This window comes from Myotis lucifugus, unplaced genomic scaffold (assembly GCF_000147115.1).
Source record: "Myotis lucifugus unplaced genomic scaffold, Myoluc2.0 scaffold_159, whole genome shotgun sequence".
NCBI lineage: Eukaryota > Metazoa > Chordata > Mammalia > Chiroptera > Vespertilionidae > Myotis > Myotis lucifugus.
Window position 1 is genome coordinate 1,643,435 of NW_005871207.1, and position 20,479 is coordinate 1,663,913.

Sequence of the window (20,479 nt, forward strand, 5' to 3'; positions counted from 1 at the left end):
GGGGGTTGGGGCACCGCCACTGTCACACTCAGGGCAGGGCCGATGGGGAGGTTATGGCTCTACCCTGTCACACACAGAGCAGGGCCCGTGGGGGGGCGGGGGTTGGGGCGCCGTACCCTGTCACACACAGAGCCGCAGGGCGATCAGGGGTTTGGGGAGCTCCCCCCTATCAGGCACAGAGCAGGGCTGATCAGGGGGTTGGGGCGCCTTCCCCTGTCATTAACAGAGCAGGGCAGATAGGGAGATTGTGGCCCCACCCCCTGTCACACACAGAGCTGCAGGGTGATCAGGGGTTTTGGTCACTGCCCCCTGTCATGCTGACCCCGGTGCCGGGAGGCCTTGCTGCTCCGCTGATTCTGGTGCTGGGAGGCATATTACCCTTTTACTATATAGGATAGAGGCCTGGTGCACGGGTGGGGGCCGGCTGGTTTGCCCTGAAGGGTGTCCTGGATCAGGGTGGGGGTCCCCACTGGGGTGCCTGGCCAGTCTGGGTGAGGGGCTGAGGGCCATTTTCAGGCAGGCGGGTGACTGAAGCTCCCAACCTGTCCTTTTTTTCTTTTTTTTTTATTCTGGGCCAGCTTTAGCTCTGAGGCTTGGCTCCAGCTCTGAGGCCTCGGCTGCTGAAAGCAGGTATCTGGTTTGTTTGGGTTCTATAATTGTAACACTGTTGCAGTCCTGCTTACTCCAGCTCTGAGATCCCGGCTGGCTGAAAGCAGGGATCTGTGTTTGTTCTATAATTGAAACAATGTTGCGGTCCTGCTGGCTGAAGCCCAGCTGGCTGAAATCAGGTTTCTGGGGTTTTGTTTAGCTTCTATATTTGTAACAATGTTTCTTAAACTGCAAGCTCAGAGACCGGCAGCGGCAGGCAGGGAACGTTGGCCTCCTCCGTCAATGAAGCAAGCAAGCCTCCTGTTAGCTTCAAGCTGCCTGGCTGCCGGCCGCCATCTTGTTTGGCAGTTAATTTGCATATCGCCCTGATTAGTCAATGGGAAGGGTAGCGGAGGTATGGCTAATTACTATGTTTCTCTATTATTAGATAGGATAACTAGCTAATTGCAATCATCTCACTTGCACATACAAAACCCACACATTTTTGGTACTTCTAGTGGGATCACTGACATTTCCTTCAACTTAGTTTTTCTGAGTCTTTTGTAGTGACTCAAAGTTATTCACAATATTAATTTTACTGCCATTCTTGATACTCATCCTAAAAGGTACAACTCACTCATTCTCCATATGAAATTGTGTTGCTTTTTCTTATCCTACAGTTCAACACTGATTATGAGTGACTTGTTACTACTATTGAAAACATAGTTCCTCCCTTGCATAAAATTTAAGTCCTTGATATGCCTCTCATTAACACATCAACTTGGTATTTAAGTCCTTGATATGCCTCTCATTAACACATCTACTTGGTATCCAGTATCATGTCTGGCACAGTATAAACAGCTAATGGATGTTTATCTATACTAATAAAAGGGTAATATGCTAATTAGACTGGGTCGACCGAACATCTCCCAAATGTCCGACTTCCTTCCGGACAAAGCCACGGTGGCGGTGTACAAGACAGAGCTGGTTAGGGGTGATCAGGCTGGCAGGGGAGCAAGCAGTTAGGGGGTGATCAGGCCAGCAGGGTAGAGCAGTTGGGGGCAATCAAGTCATCAGGGGAAGGCAGTAAGGCGGCAATCAGGCAGGCAGGCAGGCAGGTGAGCAGTTAGGAGCCAGCGGTCCTGGATTGTGAGAGGGATATCCTAAACTGGCAGTCGGACATCCCCCAAGGGGTCCCAGATTGGAGAGTGTGCAGGCTGGGCTGAGGAACACACCCGCCCCATGCATGAATTTCGTGCACCAGGCCTCGAGTTGAATAAATAAAGTTAAAGATGAGTGAATGCTAGTTCATTAGGTGAATTTTACATTTTACTTAATAACCTGATGCAAAATGCCTCTTTAAACCTACTTCCAATCATCTCAGCTTCACCTACTTCTTGCTCCAGTTTGGAGTGGGTACTGACAGCTCTCACCTGCATTCCTGGCTCCCCAGCACATCTCTTACCCACAAGCAGGGGTCTGCACTAGTGATGTGGTCCACAATGCTCTGTGTTCTTCACCAAAGAAGGGTAACCCATGCACGCGCAGTCCTGAAAAGCAGAGATAGCTTAATATCCCCAGGGGCTGTACTTTGTCCAATGTGATACAGGAGCAAGTGGATAAAGCCTTCTCCTTGTCAACCCCTATGGATAGTTTTTTAATACAATTTATGTTTCCCCAAGAGCATGATCTCACAGATCATATGATTAGTCACCTTGGTGGTAGAGGCAGCTTGATAATATATCTTTTAATGAACCACCCCTGTTTTCTTGCTTTATTTTTACTTATTCTTCAATCATGAGACTGCATTATCTAATTAAACAATGCACATAAACTACACATCTATGGTTTTGTTTTCTGTAGAACCCAGCCTAGGCAAGCCCATCTGAAACCAGCTAAAAATTTATTTGTGTTTCTTATTTTTTAGGGTTTCACTGTAATATAAAGGTCTATTTATGTTTCAAATATGCCCTTTATTAATTAATTAATTTAATTAAAGTTTATATACCCTCCACTTTACTAAGTCATAGAAAATTTATGATGGAAGACATGCTTTAGTCTGAATGCTTATAGCTTGGGGAGAAAGAAAAAATAAAAACACAAAACAAATACAATGCCTTTCAGAGCACCATACAATGAGACAGTGGCTGAGCTATTCATGTCCTACAACCATCACACAGAAGAGACAAGATTAAATTCAAATTGAACAGGTATCTTCATTTGCATGTATAGATTAATGTTCCTGGTCTCTCTACCCTTGAAATCAGTAACTCTTTGTATCAGGGTTTCTGCCCACTGGGTAGTAGAGGAAGAAACTGGGCATGTGTGGCTCATTCTCTCCTTAAATTTTCTACTGTCAGACAGACTATGTGATTTCCTGGGTAGGAAAGGCCATGGTTTCCACTGAGGCCTTTGACTGTTGTGAAGATTGCATTCATGGGCTGATTCTTTATTTATTTCTTCAACTACACCCTCTGCAACATGAATACGTAGTTCCTTTCACCAGCGAGGCAAAGAGTATTTCCTAGCCCTTTGAGTCTCAGTTTAACCAAGTGATGTGCTTTGACCAAAGGGAAGTCAACGGATATGATCTATGTATAGGCTTGAAAAAGCATGTGTTCCCACTCTTACTCTTGTCCTCTGTCACCATTGTGAGCACAGGCATGAGTGAGGGGGCTCTAGGATGAGACACAGATGGCCCAGTAGCCCCTGTTATCCCATTTGACAGTCTACTAAAATCCAGAAATGTGAGTGAGTGCAATTAAAGCCAGAAGAGCCACCCAGCCTAAATGCTGAACCACCGTCTCCTGAGAGAAATAAGTGATTACTGGTTTATGTCATTAATTTTTGGAGTGATCTGTTGTGTGGCATTATTGTTGCAGTTGATAACTGATACAGAAATTGGTTCCAGTAGTGGAGTGCTGCCATAGCAGAAACCTAAAATATGTGGTTTTGATTTGGGGGGTGGATGACAGCAGAAAGGAGGTGTTAGCAGATATACTGGAAAATAGTGAGGACATTGTTGGAGAGACGTGGAAAAACATGACAGGGGAACTTCTAAAGGGGTCTGAAAAATGGCCGCCTGTGTTATGTCTCTGTAATCAGCTGGTAAAAATGTTGCCTCAGGTAACTTGACTTTTTAATGCTATTAAAGAGCTTTTGGATTTGGGAAGATTTATCTGAGCAAAATATTAAGAGAATATATTAATTTATTTTAGCTGTTTATGAAGAAATGTATGAAAAAATAGCTGAACACTTTGGAATTAAACTTATAACAAAATACAAAGGTATCAGGACTTACAAGGCTGCAAAATAAAGCTTTTTAAAAAATCTACTGAGTTAAAGACTGTAAATACATGGTGGCAGGGTAAAGATAAAATCAATATTGTAGCTATGAGATCCTTTGCTAAGACCTCTCAAAGAATTAAGGCGGTACCTAATCAGTTCTATGCTGAACAAAAGTACTTATAGGAAACTCAAAGTCATGTGCCTTATAAAGTTCGAGCCAAGGGATAGCCTGCTACTGAGAGGCATTTACCTTCAACTACAATTTGTATGACTTTTGGGATATGGTAAAATATAATCAGATACACAGAAAGCCCATAAAGATTTTAGGGGAGTTGCATTTATAAAATCACAGCCAGCATGAAACTGATACTGTTTAAGTTGTAAACTTATCTTTGAGCTTTTGATTTTCTATGAGACACTAGAATAAGAAAGTTGCCTTAGAATGGATAGTACTTTCCTTAATACATTGTTGCTCCACTTACACATACTGTTTGAGGAAAAATTTACCTAGCTCTCTTTCTTCAAAATCTAGATATGTAGCATCTCTTTGGACTTGGTGATTATTTATATAAAGTTTGTACCTTGGACTCAGTGACTATTTGTGTAAGATTTGTAGGTAATTTCAAGAAAGGCTAAAGCAGTTAAGGCTAATCCTATATAATAAAACCCTAATATGCAAATTGACCGAATGGCAGAACAACTGGCAGACTGACTGGTCGCTATGATGCACACTGACCACCAGGGGGCAGATGCTGAACACAGGAGCTGCCCCCAGCCCGCAGGCCTGGACCAGCAGCGGCATTGGGGGGGGGAGGGGCAGGGGGGACGGTGAGTGGGCAGCACCAAGGCGGGTGCGAGCAGGAGCCCCCTGATTTCCCCACCGGTCACCCCAAAGATCAGCCCTGATCGCCGGCCAGGCCTAGGGATCCTACCCATGCACGAATTTCATGCACTGGGATTCTAGTATTCTCATATTCAAGGAACAGATAAGTGCAATGACTTATACAAGGATCAGAACATTTTTCTGTTAAGAGTCATTGTACTTTCTGTTCCTTGAATGTTAGCCTTAACTGTTTCAGCCTTTCTTGAAATTTCCAACAAACCTTACACAAATAGGTAAGGCTTTTTGTGGCATAAGGTTTAGGCCTGATCCTGGGGACCACAATCCGGGACCACTGGCTCCAAATTTCTCACCTGCCTGCCTGCCTGATCGCCCCTAACTGCCCCCTCCCCCCTGCTGGCCTGGTCACCCCATGCAACCTGCTGCTCAGTCATTTAGTCAACCCTCACTGAACCCCCTGCTGGCCTGGTCATCCCACATAACCTGTTTGGTCGTCTGTTTGGTTGTGATTGTCACATAGGCTTTTATATATATAGATTAATGACTGACTTTTTTGGTGTAAATCTGAATTTTATTTTTTTCTGGGTTTTCATTTTAGGAAAAGTTGGAAGAAAGACTAAAACCGAATTATGAGTAGAATGCTATTTTAGACTAAAACTTTTCTTTTTGTTTTGGATATAAAAGTACTTATTTTTTAAAAATTTGTTTTATAATTTTACACCATATTTAAAAACTATTCATAATTTTTTTTATTCTTCATTTGGGCAAAATTTTAAAAATCAAAAATTTCCCAACAAAAAACAATCAATTAATTTGATTGCAGTTTGAATTAAAAGGAGAAAGTTAGATATTCAGAGACACAAATATCCTATGATCAGCTGATGGTTTCCCCTTATTTAGTTTTGTCCTATGCAAATTGTTTAGCATTCAATCATAATACATATTATTACTTAAGAATCTACCATGTGTTACACATTGTGCTATTGACAAGATACATTCCTTGAACTCACAGATTATAATCTACCAGGTTAGAAAAATTGTAAACAAAGAAATGTACAGGGCATGAAGGAAAATATAATGTATAATAAAAACATAAGAATGGGAACCAAATTTTTTATGGCCAGCAAAGAAAAGCTCTTCTAAGTAAATGAATTTTCTGCCTAGATCTGAAGATTCAGCAGGAATTAGGTACTTGGAAGGTTGTGTGAGCAGCACTTAAGCAGAGGAAAGAACACAATGCAAAGGAGATCTGGAAAATAAAATTTGTTCTATTTCAGGTACTGAAAGAGGGTCAATGTGGTCAAAACATGATAATACAGAGCAAGAATGTTAGAAAGGAAGTCTAGAAAGTTAAATTGCATTTAATTAATTTGGGCCTTGTCATGTTTGAAATATTTTAGTGTTCATCCAGTGAATATTGATAGCCAGCAAAAGGTTTTAATCAGTAAAGGAATATGATCAGTTACTTTTTAGTGTTGAATAATATTGCATTGTCTGGATGTACCACAGTTTACTGAAAGACATCTTGGTTGCTTGGTTGGCATTTATGAATAAAAATGCTATAAATATTAATCTGCAGATTTTTGTGGGGGCATAAAATTTTAATTCCTTTGGGTAAATACCAAGGAGCGTAATGGCTGGATCATATGGAAAGCTCATATTTAGTTTCTGATACTTCCAAACTATCTTTCAAAGTAACTCTATCATTTTGCATTCCCACCATCAGTGAATGAGAGATCCCATTGTTCAATGTTCTTGCCAAAATTTGGTGATGTTAGTGTTCCATATTTTGTCCACTGTAATTGGTATGTAGTGGTATTTCACCGTTTTATTTTGCATTTCCTTGCAAAATAAATGACATATAATGTGGAACATCTTCTCATATGCTTAGTTTTTATCTGTATATCTTCTTTGGCAAGATGTCTGTTAAAAGTTTTGGGGTCCTTTTGAATTGAGCTGTTTTATTATTGTTGAGCATTAAAAGTTCTTTCTATACAATCAGTTTATTAAATAAAAACTTTCTGTAATTTATTTTTATTTGTTTGTTTGTTTTTTGTGAAAATATGCCAAAAATGAACATTAAAAGATTATTTCCTAGAGGAATGAAAGTGATGTCACATAATCTATTAGTGCTAATGCAAGTGAGAGAAATGTGCGATACAGCTGACCAGAATTTGTGGTTCCAGTAAAACAGTGGATGGTGAGAAACAGGAAGATTGTTGATAGCCACAATCTAATGCTATTTACTGAAAAAGAAACGTTTAAATCAATGACAATAAAGCAGGAGTTATTTCCTTTCCCTTGGGTATAAAACAAAGTGTCCTGGGATTTTTCCTTTCACATATACATGCTGAACCTCCACTGTACAAAGAACGTGGCCCTGTTTCTTTAGGTCTGTAGCAGAGTGTCCTGCAGTGTAGAGGATCATCCCTCCTGTACCCACCACATCAGCTCTACAGAGCATTGTGTCCTTAGTTGGAATTGGGTCCCCTGAGCCAGGGCAGTGGCAGATGGTGACAGAGGCATCCTTCCATTTCTTTCCTTCTTCAGTCATGTTTTAATAACAACCTCAAAAGCGGTGCAAAATGCCTTTTCTTTTGTCCTTTCCCAACCCAGACTTTAGAGACCATGATGACAGTACTCTACGTAACTACATACATGTGCAATGGCTGGGAGAAGGTTATCCAGCATTTTACAAATACATATTTATCTTTTCACAGCATAAACAGACTTTTAAAGAAAGTAATTTATAACTAAATATGGAATACTCAGTCATTCATATTAGTGAATAAAGGGCTAAAAAAGCCCTGAGATAATGTTTGCCATGAATTCTAAAGTAATGTTTTTAAAATCATCAACAATAACTCTTCACAGATGCAATATAAAGTGACAGAAGTTGTTAGATTTAGAAAGAAACATTTCCTATGTTTGAATAACTTAAGAGTGAATATTCCTTTATAGGATTTTTTTTAAGACTAAAACAATAATTCATTTTTTCAATGCCTTCTGTGATGGTTATAAAAATCATTTATTGAACCCCTACTAGGCTCTAGTTAAGCATTTTAAATGTATTAACTTACATATGCTTATAAATTATAAAACTGGTATGATTGGTATCACCATCATACATGTGGGAAGTTGACATATTGAGACAGAGAGGCTAATTTGCCATGGGATACCCAGGCAGTAATTGAAGAAGATCGAGTCAGAGCTGAGGCAACCTTAGTTAATATCCATGCTTATCCATTAAGCCAGAGACAATGGAAAAATGAGTTCTCAGATTCATGATGAGAATAAACTTGATTTTTTTAATCATAAATTTAGTTGTATCAGGTCCTCTCAACCAATAGTATTTATAGATGCTACATTAGAATTAGTATTCTATTGTACTGTGTGTTGTTTGTTCATTTGTTTTTAACTTACTTGCTTTGCCTTGCTGTCTCTGAATGCTTCCCCATTGTTTTTAACAAATATTATACCCTTTCGTATGGTTCCTTTGAATGCGGCTTTTCTTACACTATATGTTGCTGGTCCTGATACCACTTGTCAGTTTCAGTGATGCATTTTCAGTTAATTTTGCATATGGTGTAAGGTAAGGGTTTAGCTTCATTCTTTTAAATTTGCATATCCAGTATCATTTGTCTTCAGACACACACAGAAATGAGAGCACCATTACTCCCACCCCTTCTGAGAGTAAAAAGGTAAGGGATTAGCCAAAGGACATATATGCCAACTCACAAACTTGGACAATAGTGTGTGAATGGCCAGAGGAAAGGGGTGGGGGAAAGAGGGAGGTGGAAAAGGGAGAAGAGGGACATTTGTAAGTATAAACAATAAAATAAAGTAAAAAAAAATGTTGGGAGCCCAGCCAGTGTGGCTCAGTGGTTGAGTGTTGATCTGTGAACCAGGATGTTACAGTTTGATTCCTGATCAGGGCACATTCCCAGGTTGAAGTCTTGATCCCCAGTACAGGGCATGTGGGCGGCAGCTGATCTATGATTCTCTCTCATCATTGATATTTCTATCTCTCTCTCCCTCTTCCTTCCTCTCTCTAAAATCAATGAAAGAAACATATGCAGTGAAAGTTGGAATTGTTTCCTTAGTTCAAACTGACAAAGTTAAGACAAAAGGACCTACAGATACTGGATACTTAGTAAAATGATGAGAACTTATCATCCTATATAATAAAAGCTTAATATGTTAAGTGTCCAGTTATCCAGTTGGTTGTTCAACCAATCAAATTGTAATATGCTAATGATATGCTAAGGCTGCTCAACCACTTGCTATGATGTGCACTGACCACCAGGAAGCAGACACTCCAACTGGTAGGTTAGCTTGCTGCTGGGGTCCAGCCAATCAGGACTGAGTGAGATGGGCCAGACATGCCCTGGAGCCCTCCTGTGGTCCCTCCCTATCTGGCCAACCACCTATGTCTATCCCTGGCACCAATCATGCACCAGTGGGATTCCTTGGCCTGACCTGCACCCTCTCGCAATCCGGGACCCATCAGGGGATGTCAGAGAGCCTGTTTCAGCCAAATCCTGCAGGCCAGGCCGAGGGACCCCACTGGTGCACTAATTCGTGCACTGGGCCTCTAGTGTTATATAAGTCCAACATAGGCACCAACCCTTCTCCAAAAACACAAACATACAATTACATATCAGCTAATGAACAGCCAAGAAAAAAAAACATATTTGCATAAAACTCTAACAGGGAAGACAAATAAAACAAATATTTAAAAAATGACATATAGAAAAATATAATGTAAGAAGGAGAAGAAAACTTTAAAACATTTTAAAATAGAGTGTCATAATGAGAAAAAATTCAGACAATAATAAAAACTGCTCTTACAAATTCAAAATATCAGTAGAGCCCTGGCTAGGTGACTCAGTTGGTTAGAGTAGCGTCATCTTCTGCTTCCCCTCTGTAACTAGTATACTTTTGTTTGTGTCTATGAGTTTGCTCAGTTGTTACTTTCAGTTTTTTTGTCCCACAGATGAGTGAAATCATATGGCTCTTAACTTTTTCTATGTGACATTTCCCTTAGCATGATATTCTCAAGTTCTATGCATTGTTGTTGCAAATGGTAATATTTCATATTTTCTTATGGTTGAGTAGTATTCCATTGTATATATGTTCCACATCTTCTTTATTTAATCTCTTTTGAAGGACACTTTGGCTGTTTCCATGTCTTGACTACCTTGAATAATGCTGCAATGAACATTATAGGGGATATATCTTTGGAAACCAATATTTTCAAAATTTTAAGGTAGATACCCAGAAGAGGGGTTGCTGGGTCATATGGTAACTCTATTCATTTTTTGAGGAACCTCCATTCTGTTTTATATATCTAATTATTTTATACAATCAGATTCCATGTTAATTTTTTTCTGATGGCACTGAATTAACTCTGGAATTATTTACAATATTTGTTCTATAAAGTGACTTTAAAAGACTGATTCAGTGATTCAAGGATTTAATATAATGCCTGGATTAATATATGCAATTGAAGGCCTAAACATTACTATTGGTTAAATTTTGCAAAAAGCAAACTATTATTGTGGAAATATTGGAAATAGAACTATATTTGACCTTCCTATAAAATAATTAAAATTTCTCACTTTGATTATCTTATTTCAGGAATTAAGGAAAAATAAAATGATTGATAAATTTGTTCTCAATCTCAAAGTCTTCAAATGCACAACTCTTTCTATATTCTTGTTGAACTGATCACAGTAATTTAGTTTATATTTCACAAAAAACATTTCCTTAAGCAAGTAAATCATTCTCCATCATGATGGAAGGCTCATTTCTAAGAATTAATTTATCACTGAAAGAAACATAATCTCTATTTCCTCAATAACAGTCCTTTAAGGATATAAATCTGTGAAGTACAAGATTCATCCCCTCTTATCAGCAGTTTGGGGGAAACAAAATTAAGATAATAAGTGTTAGTCAGAAGGGTATTTTTGCTCTGATACATATTTTATAGCTAAGGGAGTCAGTGTTAGGTCTAATTTATTACTGTGGATTTCCCTATAAGAAAAAGAATTTGGGAGAGACCCACCATAACCAAATCTTGGTACAGGAAACTTTGCAAAACAGCATTTATGATAGTAACATGTATCTTATGGGAGAAGAGTGGAAAGTAGTGTTCCTTCCTTTGAGACATCTGAAGGGATGCTGCTACTACTACTACTACTACTACTGTTGCTACTGCTACTCCTTCCTGTCCTCTTAAAATAACAATTGGCCAATTCAAGTGTTAATGAATGGTTTGAGAACTGAAGTATATTTTTGTTCTTTCTTCTCTTAATTTTTCTAGCCAACTCAAAGAATGCCACATTTCATCTCATAACACTTAAGCAGCCCACTCTGAAAAATTTGGTCATGTATAATGCATTGTATTTCTTAAATGAGTCTGAAAGAATTGGAAAGAGTTAACTTTGATTGTAACTGATTTATCTATTTGTAACAGACTATGGTTTAAAATTTTTGGAACTCAGAATAATTCAGTATGAGAACATTTGGATTACATATTGGCAGACAGTTGTTTCATTTTACAAAAGATCATTAATGCTGCCAGGAATCTCAAACTGTAAGGGTGAACCAAGGACAAAAATAAGATCCAGGGGCTGGTGATCATAAAATTAAGGTACTAGCTTTTCCAAAATAAATTGCAGCACCTGTGTGTGTCAGTGGCCAACAAATCAATACTTGTTAGCATTCTCAGTGGGGAAAAAGGCTTTGCTGCTATTCATCTGTGGACACACATCGTCAGTCATGGGATTGCATCTAATATATGCATGCTGGAGGTTCAATTCTGTGTCTGTATTTCTGAATCAGTCCCAACTTGACAGGAAGCAATCCTGCCGTTTGGGGTTAAGAAGCAAATAAATAGCATAAACATTATTGGAGGGGAAAACTGTATCTTTTGTCTCTAATGAGGGGAAAAACAATATCCAACATTTTAGCTACACTGCGCACTTGCCTGTAGTAGTTAATTTTCCCTTTAAGATCCATGGCATGGTGTGGGTGAGCAACAGTACCTGCAACTGCAGAGACATTCCAATCCTCACAGCTGTCAGTAAAGCCTACACTAATGTGTCCTGAAAAAGTGATTAATAGGTTTTGACAATATCATTGCATTGAATATTTAATCAGATTATGCATCTGTTAGAGATGGTTTGCTTCTCACATCTGCAGTCAAAATCCACAATCGGTATTCAGATCATCACTTTAACAGAAGCATGAAACTACTATCTATGTCAGTCTTATTGTTGACAAGTTAAAACTGCATGCAAAGAACAGATGAATTGTGACATTTTCTTGATTCATTTAATAAGTTTTTCAAAAAATTTCTAGAAGTTTATCTGTGTCTAATTTGATGTTCATTAACAAGGAAGGAGATATATACAGGGTGGAGCAAAAGTAGGTTTACAGTTCTTCGTATGGAAAGTATTACAATAATCCTATACAGTGGGACCTTGACTTACGAGTGTCCCAACTAACGAGTTTTTTGAGATACCTGCTGTCTCTCAGCCGATTTTTTGCATTGAGTTGATAGAGTAATTTGAGTTAATGAGCTCCTTAATGAGCTCCTTAACGAGGAGCTCGAATTAAACTCGTAAGTCAAGGCCCCACTGTATAATAAAGGGTAATATGCAAATTGACCCGAATGGTAGAATGACTAGAATGACTGCTGGACCAGTCACTACCTGGTATGAGGTGCACTGATCACCTCTTGGTCCCTTTCCCTGGCTGGCAGTCGCTGATCACCTGATGGCGAATGGGGAACTGCGGGTGGGTGCAGCAGGGGTGGGGCCAGCTGTGGGCAGCTGGGGAAGATGGCCCTGATTGCAGACCAGGCCTAGGGACCGTATCCATGCACGAATTGTGTGCACTGAGCTTCTAGTTAATAAATAATAATACAAGAATAAATTCTGTTTTGCGTACTCACAGCTGTAAACCTACTTTTGCCCCACCCTGTGTATATAATTATAAGTTACACTGTCAAAAAGGAGAAGTACAGTAGCTTGATATAATCCTGAAGTTGGTAGTACTTGGTTTTAATTTCAAAAACATTTAAGATGATGATCCTAGTCTGAAAAGTTAGATATTATGCAACAACTATTTAAATTAAAAAATTTGAAAACTGAAATGATTACTCTCCAGGCCTCATTTTTCTTTATCTCATTGTACTATTTAGCAGTGTTACTAACACCATTGTAGAAACTGTTCATTTTTCAGATTCTCTGGGCATTTTTTCTTGGTTTGCTCTGTATCATCCTCTTTCTCTGACTTATCTTTAAATATGGTATTCCAAGTACGTTCATTGATAATCTTTTCTATTATGAATAAAGCTGCTAAAAACATATCTGTACAAAGTTTCAGGAGAACATATCTTAGTTTGGTTTGATAAATGCATATGATTGGAATTGTTGGTTCATGGTAAACTTGTCAAAAATTGTAATACAATTTTACTTTCCCACCAGCAATGCATTAGATGTCCTGTAACTCCATAATTAGTATTTTCAGTTTTTAAAATTTTAATTTTAATATTTCTAATTTGTGTGTAGTGGCAGCTCATTTCTTTTCTCTTCTAATATAAATATATTAAGATCTAATATTCTCCTTAAGCACTGTTTTAAAAGCAACAAAATTTTTTGGATATGTTTTAATTTTTACTCAATACAAAATATTTTCTAAAATCTCTTCTAAATGTTTAAACCATATTTTGTTCAAAATGTGTTTTAAAATTATTTTATTAATATCTGGGTTTTATCATTTTATTCCATTTATTAAGAGAAAATATTCTATCCTATTTCAGTCATTTTAAATATATTGAGAATTATTGGTACAACAAATCATCTATTTTGTTGAATGTTCCATTTTAACAGAAAAATGTTATGTACAGGTGGTACATTCTATAAATGTTATTTATTTCCAATTTACATCTTTTCATTTTTTATTTCCTTTTGTATGGTTAATAGAGAAAAGTACTGACATTGCCAACATATTTGTAGATTTCTCTATTTCTCTTTTCAGTTATCTCAGTTTTGGTGTTGTTATTAGGTAGGTGCATATGATGAGGACTGCAATTTCTTCTTGAAATAACTGTCCTTTTTATCAATATGAAATATTCCTCATCATCCCCGAAAGCATTTTTTAGTCTGAAATTTAAATATTTTGATACTAATATAGTCATTCCAGTAGTGTTTGCATAGTATATCTTTCTCTATTTTTTATTTACCTTATTTTTTGTTATGTAAAGTAGCTTTCTATAGACAACACTCAATTTTTTCTTCCTAATAATCTAGTCTCTTAAGGTGTCTCTTTTAATTGGAGTGATTAGATAATTTCTACTTCATGCAATTATTTGATTGGGTTTAAATCTACACAACACTCTTGTCACATCTGTTCTTGGTTTTTATTTTCCTCTTTGCCTGCCTTATTTTGAATTGAGTATTTCTAGCATTCCAATTTCTCTATTATTAGCTTATTTAGCTATGTTCTTTTTATGTTTTTTTAAAAAAATGCATGTTTCCATTATCAAATACTTTCCAATATAATTTGACAAATTTATCAGAGTATGCACACTAAGCCACAGTCTATTATTCTCTTCCATCCTTTTGTTAACATACCTGTTCTTCTGCATATATTACTATAAGCATCACAGTAAAATTAAGAATTTTTTTACAAAACCAAAATGTCTCTTATTTACTCATATTTTCCATCCCATTGTTCTTTAATTTGCTCTGTAGATACAAGTTTCCACCTGGTAAGTTCTTCCTGCATGAAAAACTACCTTTAATATTGTTTGCTGGCAATAAGTTATCTCATATTTTACTTGCAGATATATACTTATGCACTCTTTTATCTTTAAAAATATTTTTGCTGAGTTTAGATTTCAGTTTGACAGTTTTTATATAAATTTAACATTTTAAAGTTGGTGTATTGCCTTTTCATTTGTACTGTGTGTGACAAAAAATGCAAAGTTGTTTCTTTTTTGTTTGTTTGTTTTTCTGCATATATTCCCCTGGTCCTCTCCCACCTGGCAACTTTGAAGACTTTCTCTTTATCAGTGGTTTTCAGCAATATTTTACAATCTTACCTTGATGTGATTCCCTTTGTGTTTATCTGCTTGAGAATGGCTGGGATTCTTAGATCAATGAATTTATACTCTTCATAAAATAAAGTACATTATAAACATTATTTATTCAAGTTAAAAAATCTCTCCCTGATCTCTTCATTCTTTCTTTGACTCTAATTACATACATGATAAAATATCTCAAGGATACTTATGCTATTATTCATTCTTTTTTTCTGTATCTTTCATTTTGAATCATTTTTATTGCCATTTTTCATGTTTTGTGCTCCTTTCTCTTTCTGAGCCTAGACAACTGTTATCTCATGAAGTGAAAATTTCAAAATCAATATTGTAATCTTAGATTAAAACTTTATTTGTTAGAGAAGTTTTAGATTCACAGCAAATTTGAGGGGAAGACACATATTTTTCTATATATCCCCCATCCCCATGCATGTATAGCCTCCACTATCTATCCTATATAATAAAAACACTGGGTGTAACGCCACGACTGAGTCTTGACCAACCAGAAGGAAGTCAGTCCTGCAGGGGTCGTCTTGGAAACAGCTGCACCCTCCCCGAGCTGTTTCCCACGAGGACTGCGAGGTTTCAGGCATGAACCTGCCCTCAGGGCATGGCCGCACTGAGTACTGGGTCCTCTTAGCAACAGCTGCGCCCTCCCCGAACTGTTTCCGGTAAGGGCAAGGTTTGAGGCAGGAACTGGCTTTCTGAGCATGGACGCACTGAGTCCTGGGTCGCGTTGCCAAGGGCTGCACCCTCCCTGAGCTGTTTCCCGGGAGGGCGAGATTTGAGGCAGGAACCGGCCCTCAGAACGGGGAGGCATATCTTTATAAAGTTTTAATACATTATATTAGAGGTCGTGGTAGTACTGTTTACCCACAGCATCTACAGGAATTTCTGCAAATTTACTTCTCGGTGGAAGCACCTTTCATTCCCAATATAAATTACCCATTCCATTAAATGAAACTGCAATTTCTAGACTCGATATAAACAGTGAAGTTGCTAAAACTCTTAAAAAGGCCCAACTTCTCATTATTGATGAATGCACCATGCATCCAGTCATGCTATACATGCCATAGACAGATTACTAAGAGAAATTTGAATGTTGTCTTTGGTGGAAAAGTTCTCCTTCTTAGAGGAGATTTTTGACAATGTCTCAGTACTGTACCGCATGCTATGCGATTGGCCATAGTACAAGTGAGTTTAAAGTACTGCAATGTTTGGGGATGTTTCAGAAAGTTGTCTCTTACAACAAATATGAATTCAGAGGAGTCTGCTTATAGTGGATGGTTAGTAAAACTTACTTGGAGATGGCAAACTTGATAGCAGTTTTCATTTAGGAATGGATATTATTGAAATCCCCTGTGAAATGATTTGTAATGGATCTATTATTGAAGCTACCTTTGGAAATACTATATCTATAGATAATATTAAAAATATATCTAAATGTGCAATTCTTTGTCCAAAAAATGAGCACGTTCAAAAATTAAATGAAGAAATTGTGGATATACTCGATGGAGATTTCCACACATATTTGAGTGATGATTCCATTGATTCAACAGATGATGCTGAAAAGGAAAATTTTCCCATCGAATTTCTTAATAGTATGATTCCTTGTGAATGCCGTGTCATAAATTAAAATTGAAATTGGGTGTAATCATCATGCTATTGAGAAATCTTAATAGTAAATGGGGTCTCTGTAATGGTTCCAGATTTATTATCAAAAGATTACAACCTGACATTATCAAAGTTGAAGTATTAACAGGATCTGCAGAGGGAGAGGTTCTGATTTCCCATCTGACACTGGCCTCCCACTTAAATTGATTCAAGGACAGTTTCCTGTGATGCCAGCATTTGTGATGACTATTAATAAATCACAAGGACAAACTCTAGACAGAGTAGACATATTCCTACATGAACCCGTTTCACACATGGTCAGTTACATGTTGCTTTCTCTCAAGTTCGAAGAGCATGTGACATTAAAGTTCTAAATACTTCAGCACAAGGGAAATTAGTCGAGCACTCTGGAAGTGTTTTCACTCTTAATGTGGTGTACATGGAGATTTTAGAATAAGTCTAATCACTTTATCAGTCATTGTTTGCATCACTGTTGTTTTCATATCATGTTTTTGTCATTTTTATATCATGCCTCTGTTGTTATATCATTTTGTTACTGTTTATTTATTAATAAATTTATATATTATTTTCATATACAGTTTACTAATTTCCTTTCATCTCTGACACTTCTATTATAGAGAAAGGGCAAATAGCAATATTAAAATATTTCTGTTAATGTACAGGAATTTCGTGCACTGGGCTACTACTTTTAAAATAATATTTCAGAGGGGAAAGGAAAGGGGGGAGGTAGACAGAGAGAGGGGGGGGACAGAGAGACAGAGAGTTGCCTCCCATGCACACCCTGCCTGGAAGCTGGGGGTCAAAAGCACCACCGAGGTAAGTGCCCTTGAGCAGAAATGGAACCCTCCACCCTTTGATCCATGGGCTGATGCTCCAACCATTGAGGAAACTGGGCAGGGCTATTAAGTTTAATTAGATTTTATCATCGTTATGATTTTAAAATATATATATTAAAATTACATCTCAGAGAGGAAGGGAGGGGGGAGAGAGAGAGAGAGAGAGAGAGAGAGAGAGAGAGAGAGAAACATCAATGATGAGAGAATCATTGATCGGCTGCCTCCTGCATGTCCCACCTTGATGGTGGAGCCAGCAACCCAGGCAAGTTCCTGGATCTGAATGAAACCCAGAGCCATGGGGGTCAGACAGAAAATAACATGATGACAAATAACACGACAGATGTACTATAGTTTACTGAACCATTCCTTTATTGTTAGACATGTGGGGCAAGAGATATATGTGATCACAAAGCACTTTCCAAAGTCATAGTCCTGTCCACACAATACTGGGCTTCGGTCCGCGCTGAGTCTCGGTGTCTTGTCCCATCTTCCAGATGACCAGGCGCATACAGGCGCTGGCGTCCTCACTGGAGCTGTGGCCATCCATCCGGTCCTGGATGATGTGTCCGAGGTAGTGAGCCGCGAGGTTTCGAAGGGAGCGCTTGTAGGGGAGGCCGCGGCGGTGCGGGAAGAGCACAGATGTGTCCAGCACGGTGCCGTGGATGAGCTTCAAGGCCAGCAGGTCGCTCTGCAGGCTGTGTCCGATGAGGATGGTGTGGGCATTGAAGAGCGTCAGCAAGGCGGCCTGGACATCCCGGATGGAGGTGCTGGTGTGGGCCAGGTCAGCCGCGGTGACTCCGGAAAACCTGGTGTTGTAGTCGACGATGTCGCGGTCCGGCCTGACGAAGGTGTCGTACACCAGCTGCAGAGCGCTGTCCACCACGCTGACGCGGGTCAGCTCCAGGCCAGAGGTGGTGTAGCACATCTCACAGTCCAGGGCGTAGATGCCGGGGTGAGCCCCTGGGGGCAGCTCTTTGTCCGAGGTGTGCACGAAGCCCTGCAGGTCCTGCTGGCGGCCGTCCTGCACGTGCTGCTGGGCCACCTGGCAGCCAGGGGAGCCGATGGGGGCCGAGCAGCACGTGTACTGAATCTGCCAGCCCCCAGCCGCTGGAGTGGGGCGCAGCCGCCCCCAGTGGTAGTGACATTCTTCCTGGCGCACACAGCGGCCCGAGGGGGCCACGAGGTACTGGGTGCCACAGCGGCAGCACAGCCTGCAGGAGGGGTCTTGGGGCGGCTTCTCCCGGGCGGTGAAGAGGACAGCGCCCCCAGGCAGTGTGGGGTGCGCAAAGGGGTAGCCGTTCTCCTTGAGCTGGGCCTGGGTGAGCAGGTGCTCCTTGAGGCGCTGGTACAGGGTGGCCCCTGGCAAAGGATCCTCCCCGTGTGGGCTGTCCGGGCGCTGGAGCGAGAAGCTGGTCTGGGCGGCCAACTTGCCCCCCAGCACCACCTCCTGGGACACAGCTCTGCTGTCCCGGGTCTTGTGGAGACCGGCTCCAGGGCCGGGTCCCAGGCCCTGCATCTTGTGGAAGGTGTTGGCGGCCACTTCCCGGTCCATCCTCTTGCTGGGGCTCTGGTGGTAGGCCGCCGTCTCCTCCTTCAGTTCCTTCCCTGTGGCTTCCTGGGTGGAGGAGCAGAACTTGAGACCCTCGTCCATAAAGAGGCTGAGACGGCGTTGACGGGTGATGGCGGGCACTTTGCCCCCACACTCTTTTGGAGGAAGGGGCTTCTGAGAAGTCTGCACAGGTGGGCCGCGGGCCACGCGCTTTGGGGGCACAGTGCTGGTGGCCATGGACGCCTGGCCCGATGGGGTGGGTGCCTCTGGTAGCTGGCTGCCCAGCCCCTGGTTTTTGGAAGGCGGGCGGCTGCTGCTGCTTGCCAGGAGGCGCCTCTTGGCACCTTCACCCAGGCCGGGCATGGGGATGCGGGCAATCCTCCTCTTGTCTCTGGCAGCTGAGAGGTGGATGGAGCGGGGCTTCGGGGCCGGCTGCTGGGCAGCCTGGGGCAGGCTGGCTGACTTCATGGGAACCTTGTCTGCTCCCTGCAGCAGGTCACACAGCTCCTGGGTGGTGGGTAGCCCGGTGCGGGGGGCCAAGCCTCTCCTCACAGACGCTGGCTGGATGATGAGATATTTGGGGGCCCAGCTGTATGTGGGGGGTGCCGGGAGCAGGCCGCCGGGGCCAACAGGCTGATGGCAGGGTCCCTGGCAGGGAGGCAGGGCCACCAGGATTGGGGCAGGGCAGGAGGCATCCAGCTCGGCCTCCTGAGCTTGCAGATGGCCGGGAGGAAACCAGCTTGGTGCCCTGGCCCTCAGGAGGGTTGGAGCTCGCGCTGCTTCACTTCTCCCAGGTGCCGACATGGTCCTGCTCTCCTGGGCTCTGGTGTCTAATGGCTTAGGCTGGGTGCCCTCAGCCCTTATATAGGCGGAAAGCCCTGTCTCCAAGCAGATTAACTTGATAAGACAATAAATCCTACTTGATCTCATCATCTCTAGATTGGTTTTCAGAAACTCACGTTACCTGGAGTCAGGTGCACACACTGGTCCCACCCTACTTAATCCAATATTCTCTGGACTGGCTTCTAGAATCCCGGATCTCCCTAGGGACTGAATCAACAGGAGGGAGCTCTGAGTCCAGAGGGTGAGCCCCATTCTCTGCTGAGTGCCCCAGAGTCACCCGACAACCATGCCTGTCTCTGGGCCAAGGGGAGGAAGCCAAGGCTCTGACAGGTCAAGCAGGCACAGCCCAAGTCAGGAGCAAGACAGGGATCAGGCGCTGTGACCTTGTGGGAGGGGTCACACACATCTCACTCTCCCTGTTCTTGTCCCTTTCCCCTCCCCGCCCCCCCCCCCCCAGGGTGGAGCACAACTCTGATTCAATAAGGGTCCCGGCACTTGTCTGCCAGGACCCCGAGTGTGTGGGACTTCGTCTCCTGGCCTTGCTTGGGGAGATGAGAGGTCTTCTATGTCTCCTGCCCAGGGGACAGAGTGGTCAGACGCAATGGCTCTTTGTCCTCCGCCTTTTCTTCTTTGGGGGGCTGCAACACATGTTCATCCCTCCATAAAGGTCCCTCCCAATTTTTTTATCTTGCTAAACGGAACCTCTGAAACCATGAAACAGGATAAATCTCCCCTTTCTTCTCCCCCAAGTCGCTGGGCACTAAAAATTCCAACTTTCTGTCTCTGTG

At 41.1% G+C, this 20,479-nt stretch overlaps 1 protein-coding gene and 1 pseudogene across 1 annotated transcript in view; both read right to left on the minus strand.

Moving 5' to 3' along the window:
* Window positions 1–17,596, minus strand: part of LOC102419000 — a 66,722-nt pseudogene extending 49,126 nt beyond the window's left edge.
* Window positions 17,597–17,723: 127 nt separating this feature from the next.
* LOC102419314 (RNA exonuclease 1 homolog) overlaps window positions 17,724–20,479 on the minus strand; it is a 3,136-nt gene continuing 380 nt past the window's right edge. Inside the window, 2 exon segments of the mRNA XM_014461700.1 lie at window positions 17,724–19,409; window positions 20,201–20,329. Of these exon segments, the coding sequence (XP_014317186.1) occupies window positions 17,724–19,409; window positions 20,201–20,329 (1,815 nt within the window).